This window comes from Abrus precatorius, unplaced genomic scaffold (assembly GCF_003935025.1).
Source record: "Abrus precatorius isolate BTA unplaced genomic scaffold, Abrus_2018 Scaffold1, whole genome shotgun sequence".
Taxonomy (NCBI): Eukaryota; Viridiplantae; Streptophyta; class Magnoliopsida; order Fabales; family Fabaceae; genus Abrus; species Abrus precatorius.
This window is the reverse complement of record NW_020874291.1, coordinates 2,705,327-2,714,491: the sequence shown is the minus strand read 5'-3', so window position 1 is coordinate 2,714,491 and position 9,165 is coordinate 2,705,327. Positions and strand designations below refer to the sequence as shown.

Sequence of the window (9,165 nt, the reverse complement as noted above, 5' to 3'; positions counted from 1 at the left end):
TTCCAGTTTCCAAAAACTACTTGAGCTTTTGCGTGGCCACTCTTATCAGCAAGAGTGGTCACACATAGAATCGAGATTTTTATAAATACTTGTTTTAAGCTCAGAACTCGGGGTCTTTTGTCTTTTTTCCATTTTTTTCTGTTAGATTCTTGTTGAGATGGAAAAAAGGTTTAAATTAAAATAATTATATATTATTTATGATATTAATGATAAATATATTATTAATATATTAAGTTTTTGTTAATATATTAATTTATATTTTTTTATTTTTTAAAGTTAATTTTAAATATATTTATTTAAAATATAAATTTTATCGAGTTATGTCCTTCCTCAACTTTCAAAACTCTCCTTTCCAAACAACCTTTAAAAAAAAATTTAGATAGTTCAAAATCACATAATTTTTATGTAGTCTCCTATTTTTTGTTTAATTATGACAAGTAAAATGAACACTAATAAATAAAAAGTGCTTAACAATTAATTTTTATTTTTTTTTGTTATAAATTTTGAAATAAAAGATAAAATTAAAGAGAAATTTGTAATTTGTAAATTGATGTATGTTTTTTATTTTTATTTAAACTACAATATACTTATAGGAATTCTACTTGACTTAAATAAAATTGGCTCTTAACAAAAAATTACAAATATTTATCATAATACACAATTCTCAGATTGAAAATATCTGCATTCTAATGAGGTTAGTTGTCTCAACAATTTTTTTTTTCTATAAATAATAACATTCAAATTTTGAAAGAATGCTGGAAGGGAATCATGTATGTATCATTTGAACCAAATTATCATCTGCTAATATTTCACGATATATTATATGAATCGTTAAGTAGCATCCTAAGGAAGTAAGAACAAAACCCTCACAAAGGGATACATGGAAATCAATCGTTATCTTTGCCTACTAAGGAATTGCTTCCATATATGTTCCTTGAAGAACGTGTGTGATGCAAAGAGATCGAAAAAGAAACCTAGCGTGGAAGTTAAGCATTCACACAACACAAATTATGCAAATTTCCATTGAATGGAAGAAATAGAAGTAAATCAATCTTTGCAGGGAAAGGGATAACTGTATTCGAAGAAAAAGTAGGCAACGATGAAGTATAAAAGAAACATACATGTAGCCATGGATTTCACATTCCCAGAGAGCAGAGGCGAAGATTATATCAACAATGGCACAAATGGATCCAAGGAGACATGATGCATCTGCAGCTGATCGTGTCTATGAAGATTTTGAACCATCTTATGAATGGACTCAAGATGAACAAAGTGACGTCCTCATTCTTATGCTACGAGGTGAACCAGTTTTTCTCTGGCTGTACTAATGGTGCATGTTTGCTTCAATACAATTTTATAAAATTCGCTTTTGACGTTATTTTGTTTTCCGAATTAATTTGAATACATATAAGCGAGTAATTAAAAATAAATAATTTTAATGTACATAATTATACTAACTAATAATTATAAAATTATATACTTTTTATGTAGCAAAACTAAAGTCTGTCTATGTAAGTTTTCGAAAAAAATAATTGAGAGGGGAGTTGGGACTCACCCTTGTTTCCCTTAAATTCATCACTACTATTAACAACTTTGCCTAAAAGATATTGGCAAAATTATGTTTTTCTTCCTATAAAATGTTCTAATTTTTTTATTTGATGCCCAAATTTTTAAAAATTATAATTTCCTATTGACAAAATTTTTTAGTTTCCCATGTAGTCTTTCTCCTTCTTTTTTTTCCATTAGAATTATTTTTTTGAAATAAGGAAACAAATGGGAAAAATTGTACTATTTTGATAGACCAAACATAATTTAGCCAAAGATGTTAAAGTAAAATTCTTTTACATTTTTTATGGATTATATTGTCTGATTAAAAAGACTATTTAATATTGTACAGTCTTGAAAAATTATAAAACGGAAAGGAAAAAATGTAGACTGGTTAGCGACTCGGGCAGAGGTTGTAAATTGTAATGAATGAATTAAAACTTTAAAATAACTAATACATAGTAGTCTTATTTTGAATGATCATTAATTGATATGAAAACGATTTCATCTTGGAGATGAATGTCTTAACGCCTAAAATGCAATAATTGTCATTGAACAAAACTATCTACTTTCAACGTATAGGATTTATAAGGGAGAATTTGAAGGTTCAAATAAGCTCAAACCGTATACTAAAGATCAGAGGTGAACAACAGATCAGTGACAACAAATGGAGCAGATTTAACAAAGAATTCACCATTCCTCCTCATTCTAATCCCAATGGGATCAAAGCAAAGTTAGTAGGTGGCCTACTATATATAACCCTTGCCAAAAGCAACACTGAAGTTAAGCCAGTAACAAAATCACCAGTACATGAGGCACCAAATCATGAAGCTGGTGATAGGGCTAAGCCAATGGAGGACAGAACAGAAGCGAAACATGAAAGCACTGAGGCACCAAGACAAGAGGAACCAAAGGCAAGTGAAGTTTCTCAAAAGAAATCACAGAAGGAGAAGGAACAACCAAGTTATGATGATAGTGTTGTTCAGAATAGGGCCAAGGCTACAACCCATGAAGCTAAAGAAATGCATGAAACAATTGGTGGGTTGGTTAAGGGTGGCGAGAAGAAGGCTGACAAAAGGTTACCTACAACACTTTCTGGTTTGGTTGTGGAAATTATTGAGCAAAAGAAACTGGCTAACTTGCTGGTAATAATCTTTCTTATCTTGGTTATGGGGATTTGTGTTAAAAATGCAATCAAAGCTACTTTTGGAGGATCAAGCATTCAAGAGTTTTAATTGCTTACATTACTTGTTTATGTTAGCATGGCACTGGATTCACATGAATTTGTAAGCACAAAATCGAATAACAATAATATGACATAATATGAATAACTCTCTTCTTATATCCTCAATAACTTTGTATAAAATATTATTTTTTATATCAATCCAACTGCAAAATTATAATTTTATGTTATCTTGATTATTTGTGTTAAATTTTATTAAAATTAAATAATAATAATAATAATAATAAAATAGTTCTCAGGCTATAATTTTGAGGGTCATACGATTTTCTCCAAATGTGACAGAATAAGCTACTCACACCACCAAAACCTACTAAAAGAAACAGTCCCTATAACTATAGCCTGCAAGGATATTTTTAAGCGTTCTGAGCATGACAATAGCATTCCTCCAAAATTCAAATAAAAAAATCCCTCAGTTCTCCAACAAAATATGTAACATAAACAAAAACAAAAAAAAAACAATAGACCAGCTTATCAAACGCATATTCATAATCATATACTGAAAAACATTACCTATAAACAAAGAGCAGAAAATATCAATTTTGGAGAAGAAAGGACAAAATCTTACATCACATCAAGACATTATTGGAAATACAAAGCATTCAGTTTTCCAACTTGAGCGAATTATTTCACATTGATGACTCTGTTCGCTCCTTCTCAATTCACTTGGCACTGGCTAACTGGTTGCGAATAAGTTTGGCAGCAGCAACCATATTGGTGAGAGCAGGCTTGACTTCGGTGTATTTGCGTGTTTTAAGGCCACAATCTGGGTTGACCCAGAGAATGTTGCTTTCAAGAACTGCAAGCATCTTGTTGATCCGGTCAGCAATTTCTTCTGTGGGTGGAATCCTTGGTGAATGAATATCATAAACGCCAGGACCAATTCCAGCACCATATTTCACTCCCTCACGGAAGACAGAAAGTAACTTCTCATCTGATCTGGAGTTCTCAATGGTGATCACATCAGCATCCATGTCTATAATTGAGTGAATGATGTCATTGAAGTTGGAGTAGCACATGTGAGTGTGAATCTGCCAAACATCACAATATGTTAACTATTAACTCATAAGATTGATTAATCATTAGTAAAGATTAGAACATGAGATGTGAAGCTGAACCTGAGTAGTGTCCTTCACACCACAGTTGGTGATCCTAAATGAGTGAACTGCCCAGTTTAGATAGAAAGCCTCCTCAGACTTCCTAAGAGGCAAACCTTCTCTTAGAGCAGCCTCATCAATCTGGATAACTGTAATACCAGCTTTCTCAAGATCCTCAACCTCATCCTTGATAGCCAAAGCAATCTGGTAGCATGTTTCAAATCTAATAACAAATAGACAATTTTAAATGAAACATATATCCAGCAAAATGAGTATTCAAACTTGCATGGTAGCCAAAAAGGTTTTTTTCACACCTTGGCTGGTCATCTCTTACGAAGGACCAGTTCAGAATAGTAACTGGGCCAGTAAGCATTCCCTTCATAGGTCGTTTAGTCATACTTTGAGCAGTTGAAGACCAAAAAACAGTCATAGGGTTGGGACGGCTCACATCACCGTAGATGATGGGTGGTTTGACACAACGGGATCCATATGATTGCACCCACCCATTGGCAGTAAAAGCAAAACCAGATAATTGCTCTCCAAAGTATTCAACCATGTCATTCCTCTGAATTAGCAAAATTTTTCAACAATTAGTTTTGAACCATATTTCACTATAAGAAGAAGTCATTATCAAACTACTATCTATAACAAGTGTCAGCTCCTCACCTCAGGCTCTCCATGCACCAAGACATCAATGTCAAGTTCTTCCTGGAGCTTCACAACATTATTAATTTCCTCCTTAATGAAACGGATATAATCTTCCTCAGAGATCCTATTCAGATAGTAAACATATAGCAGTTTAAATGTCAAACAGTAGTAATCATTGGATGTGGCAGGAAATGCAAGATGAAGACTTGATACTCACTTGTTGGCCTTGAATTCACGGCGAACCCTTCTAAGATCAGCAGTCTGAGGGAAAGATCCAATTGTAGTGGTTGGAAGAATAGGAAGATTCAGTTTCTTCTGTTGTGCATCCAACCTGGCACTAACATTTGTGGTCCTCCGATGATCAGAGCCCTTCAGAGCAGCAGCCTAAGCAAAATGAAACTAACAGTTTAAGAATTCTTGTACCAGAAGATTCATCAAGTAAAAGAATCAAATTGAAGATCCTGTAAAGCACTTACAGCCTTTTGGACAGCCTCATTTGTCACCCTTGGGGAGGACTTCCTTGAAGCCAAGGCAGCAGCATTAGCAGAAAAGAAAACCTGCAAAAGGAAAAGCAATTAGAAATAGAATGGTATCAAGTTTGTGCAAAAAGTCTTCATTGGAAATTTGGCATGAGGTATACCTCATCCTTTTGTCCAGACAAAGCCTTGGCCAAGGCATTTACTTCAACTACTTTTTGTGCTGCAAATGCAAGCCAAGACTTAATCTCTTGGTCCAACTTGGTCTCATTCACCAGATCAACTGCAGTGTGGAGAAGAGAGCAGGATGTGGAAACCACAACATTGTCTGCAGAAGAAATAGATAGTTCCTAATTAGCTTCTAGTGCGCTGAATATATGTCTATAAAAATGTTAATCGACAACAAATACCCTTCCCAACAATGTCCCCAAGCGCCTGCAAGGTGTTCACAGAAGATGCAAGATTATTGGCCCAAATATTTCTTCCATCAACAACACCAGCAAAAAGAAATTTCCCAGATGGAAATCCTTGCTTGATCAAATCAAGGGTTTTTGTTCCACGGACAAGGTCAAACCCAAAAGCAGTAACAGCCTTCAAAGAGGTGAGTGTTTTGTATGCTTCAGTAGGGACATCAGCAAAGTATGTCTCAATCAGAACATTCAAACCAGATAAGCCTGCTTCTAGCTCAGCATAGGCATGAGTAAATGCTTGTAACTGGTGAGCATCAAGATCCTTCACAAGGGTAGGTTCATCAAACTGGATCCAAGTAGCACCAGATGCCTTCAGTTCAGCCACAACCTCCCTACAATAAATAACAAAGTATGAATAAAGTAACTTTATTATATGATTCAAGAAAACATCTGTATTTCAAGGCCATACTTGTAGACAGGAAGGATCTTGTCAACTAGGGAAAGAAGTGAAAATGACTTCTCAACACCCTTAGCTGGTTTTGACAGCAACAAGTAAGATACAGGTCCCAAGAGCACAGGTACGGTATTAATTCCCAGCTGCATATTAGAAAGAATAAGAATGTTAGAAACATTGGTGAATGAAATTAATAATTCAAAATAATTTCTTTTTCACTTCTGTAAGAAACATTCTTCCCAGATCAGAGTCTTTTGTAGTATGTCATCGTTAGTGAACATTTTTTAAGACCAGAGTCTACATGTTTTAGATCAAACATAAGATAGTTGTGCAAAAGCTATGTTTAAACTTACAACTTTGGCCTCTTTGTATTCATCCACTGCCTTGTGTGATGCATAGGTGAACCTAACATCTGGACCCAATTCAGGAACAATGTAATGGCTGCACCACAAGAGATTATAAGTTTGTTACAATTATGACAAATATCAAACCAAATTGCCAAATCCAGTTTTTCATTTATATATCTAAATCAAATTTAGTGATAAGTGTGTATGTACTCCTGCAGTTATTTCAAAGGCCACATCAAAATCTCCATTCATACACTAACCTACTCTTTTTTTTTATTATTTATATTTAATCAAATTATATGTAAAACTCAAAATTGTGGGAGTGTGGGGAGGGTGATTTACTTACTAGTTGGTGTCAAACCATTTGGTCATTTCCATTGCTGGTACGGATGCATTCCCTCTTGCCATGGAGAAGTAAATATCAAATCCAATCTCCCCGCCATTCCAACTATATCTAGCAGGAACTGCCCCAAGCATGGCTGTTGTGTCCAGTACTTGATCATAGTATGAGAAGGTGTTGCTTGGAATATACTTGATTCCAGCTTCAGCCATCTGCTTCCAGATCGCTGACCTAAGGTCTGCTGCAACCTTCTGCAGCTCCTCAGCACTACTTTTCCCATCCCAAAAGGATTCCAAGGCAAACTTAAGCTCTCTCTTGGGTCCCATGCGGGGATAACCAACAATATGAGATGCCATTGCTCTGTTATTGCAAATCCACATTTTGAATACTTCATATGACCAACTCAAATAATATCATCTTATTCTTACAAATCCAGTTCTATCGTTTCAATGACAAATAAATAAATAAACAATGAAAAGACAGTATTGATCGTTCATAAAAATGTGCTGATTCAAGACAGCCAAATAAATCCTTTACCCAAAAGATTCATTAGGAAAATTGGTGAAGAACATACCATAAACACAACATATATACATCAGCGACCAGATTTAATAATGTCTTCAACAATAGACATAGGATTCAAAAATATCAAATGACTCACTGTTGAATTCATCCCTTTAGATTCAAAGAAGAGACACAGAAGAACTTTGACAATCAAATACTCAGTTACAAATGAAGAGGAATGCTTGAATGTTCCACAAATGGATTGCATGTGTATTAACTTCTTTTACTGAATGTGATCAGAAAACAACTAGATGTGAGACAACACTAAAAACCTGTAACCAATGTAACACCTCAAAAAATGAAACTGTTTTATTTTTTTTATGAAACCTCCACTCATGGAATCTGAAGGTAAAAGACCACTCAAGGGATTGTTTCATCACTTCCCCCACAAAGGTGGATGAGTTTGGCATTGAAATTAAATCATCATTCATCAGCTTACCCCAAATGCAAGAAAATTCACAAATAAAATAAGTAATAACCTACTGCAGCATATCAATCCAAGATTCTCTCGTCTATGTACAAAAAAAATTGAGCAATTTCTTTTACCTCCTCAAGATAATAGGTGGGCTTTCTATTGTACACCACGAATAAATATCAGAATGTCCATTATGAAATATAGATAAATACAAGTCATATGAGTCATTGTACTCAATCCTTCATTAAGTACTACACTTAAATATTTCTGTTGTCTTTAATTCAAGTTCTATAAATCTAAGGCAACCTACAACCGTGTCCCAGTCTCTCAGCTTCATCAATCATTTCTGCTCCTTCCTACTATTTCAAGGAGATTTTAAATTCAAATCATATTAACAACATACTCGAAGCAACCAAACAGCCATCAAACATCTGCAATTTTTTTATTTTTTTTGGCCATCTTAAAAAAATACAGACATCTAACACAATTCACATAATAAACGACAACTACTAGAATTCTCAACAAACCCAAATTACCCACAGTGAATAAACATAGATTTGGACTTGTTAATCATATTATTCTAGGAAGAGGGAGACACAGATCAATAGAGCAAAACAGTAACCATGAAAACAAATTACCAACTTCAACATACTACAAACAACAAGTTTCACTAAATCAAGCTTAGCAACAACTTTTAACATACTTGAAAGTGGGATGCATGAGAATAACAACATCAAAATCAACCTCTAGCCAACAGAAAGCAAAACCATAAAGGGCAATCTCAAAACGCAAAAACCCATTTCTGGGCATAGATCAGAATCTCAGCTAAATTGAATCATTCTTCTTCCTTTTTTGCAGGAAGATGGTTGAAAATTCCAAAAACAATATTATTATTACTATTATATTTAAAAAATTCTTTATTCTTAGAAAGATAAAGAGAACGCACCGAGAAGAAGTAGCACGAACAGAGAAACGAAGATAAGAGGGTGATGAGAAAGAGAGAGAACAGAGTGAGAATGTGAACGGTGCCAGACACTGAATGGAGACTTTGTACATTTATACTACTCACTCACTCCACTTAGCAGCCTCTCTCTCTCTCTCTCAATATATCTGTCCCTCTCTCTCTCTTCTCACTTCGTGTTGACAAGACAATAATAATCTTGCTTCTACTTTTTGTTTTCTTGTCATTAACGTGGGGCTTCTCTTTATATGGAAAAAAATTATTAAAATAAGGTGTACTAAAAAAATCATAAAAATATTATCAATTTTAAAAATTATCAATTAAATTTTTAGATACCTTAAAAAATTATTTTTTAAAAAAATTGTTATTAATCATTTTTATTAAATTTTAAAAAACTATTGTTGACAAATTTTAACTTTTTATAATATTTTTGAAAAACTATTGTTAAAAATATTTTTTAAAATTTTATAAATTTTTTTCTATTTTTAAATGTATTAAAAATTGTTATAAACAATTTTTAACATTATTTTTTAATTTTTTCAAAATTTTATATTTTTAACAATTTTTTAAATTTTATAACTTTTTCTTGTTCTACATCAAAAATTGTTATTCATAATTTTTAACTTCATATTTTCATAATTTTTAAAAAATTACTATATTTGATATTA

At 33.2% G+C, this 9,165-nt stretch overlaps 2 protein-coding genes across 2 annotated transcripts; one reads left to right on the top strand and one right to left on the bottom strand.

Annotated features, from left to right (window-relative positions):
* Positions 1 to 1,175: 1,175 nt before the first annotated feature.
* Positions 1,176 to 2,780, top strand: LOC113854630 (inactive protein RESTRICTED TEV MOVEMENT 2-like). The gene is made up of 2 exons (XM_027485760.1): positions 1,176 to 1,299; positions 2,128 to 2,780. The coding sequence occupies exons 1-2, from the start codon at positions 1,176 to 1,178 to the stop codon at positions 2,778 to 2,780; spliced, it is 777 nt and encodes a 258-aa protein (XP_027341561.1).
* Positions 2,781 to 3,102: 322 nt separating this feature from the next.
* LOC113855581 (5-methyltetrahydropteroyltriglutamate--homocysteine methyltransferase 1-like) lies at positions 3,103 to 8,662 on the bottom strand. Its single transcript, XM_027487217.1, has 12 exons — positions 8,483 to 8,662; positions 6,564 to 6,917; positions 6,224 to 6,311; positions 5,886 to 6,013; positions 5,417 to 5,808; positions 5,171 to 5,334; positions 5,007 to 5,087; positions 4,748 to 4,914; positions 4,549 to 4,654; positions 4,197 to 4,447; positions 3,904 to 4,105; positions 3,103 to 3,816 (listed from the first exon to the last, which is right to left on the bottom strand). Exons 1-12 carry the CDS (start codon positions 8,590 to 8,592, stop codon positions 3,448 to 3,450), a joined length of 2,412 nt encoding a protein of 803 aa, XP_027343018.1. The 5' UTR covers positions 8,593 to 8,662; the 3' UTR covers positions 3,103 to 3,447.
* Between the last annotated feature and the right edge of the window lie 503 nt (positions 8,663 to 9,165).

Excerpts from the sequence above, each read along its gene's own strand:
- LOC113854630 (XM_027485760.1), top strand. The coding sequence starts at position 1,176 with ATGGCACAAATGGATCCAAGGAGACATGATGCATCTGCAGCTGATCGT. Across the intron at positions 1,300-2,127 it reads CCTCATTCTTATGCTACGAG|GATTTATAAGGGAGAATTTG; the intron begins GTGAACCAGTTT and ends TTCAACGTATAG.
- LOC113855581 (XM_027487217.1), bottom strand. The coding sequence starts at position 8,592 with ATGTACAAAGTCTCCATTCAGTGTCTGGCACCGTTCACATTCTCACTC. Across the intron at positions 6,312-6,563 it reads AAATGGTTTGACACCAACTA|CCATTACATTGTTCCTGAAT; the intron begins GTAAGTAAATCA and ends CTTGTGGTGCAG. Across the intron at positions 4,655-4,747 it reads CGTGAATTCAAGGCCAACAA|GATCTCTGAGGAAGATTATA; the intron begins GTGAGTATCAAG and ends CTATCTGAATAG.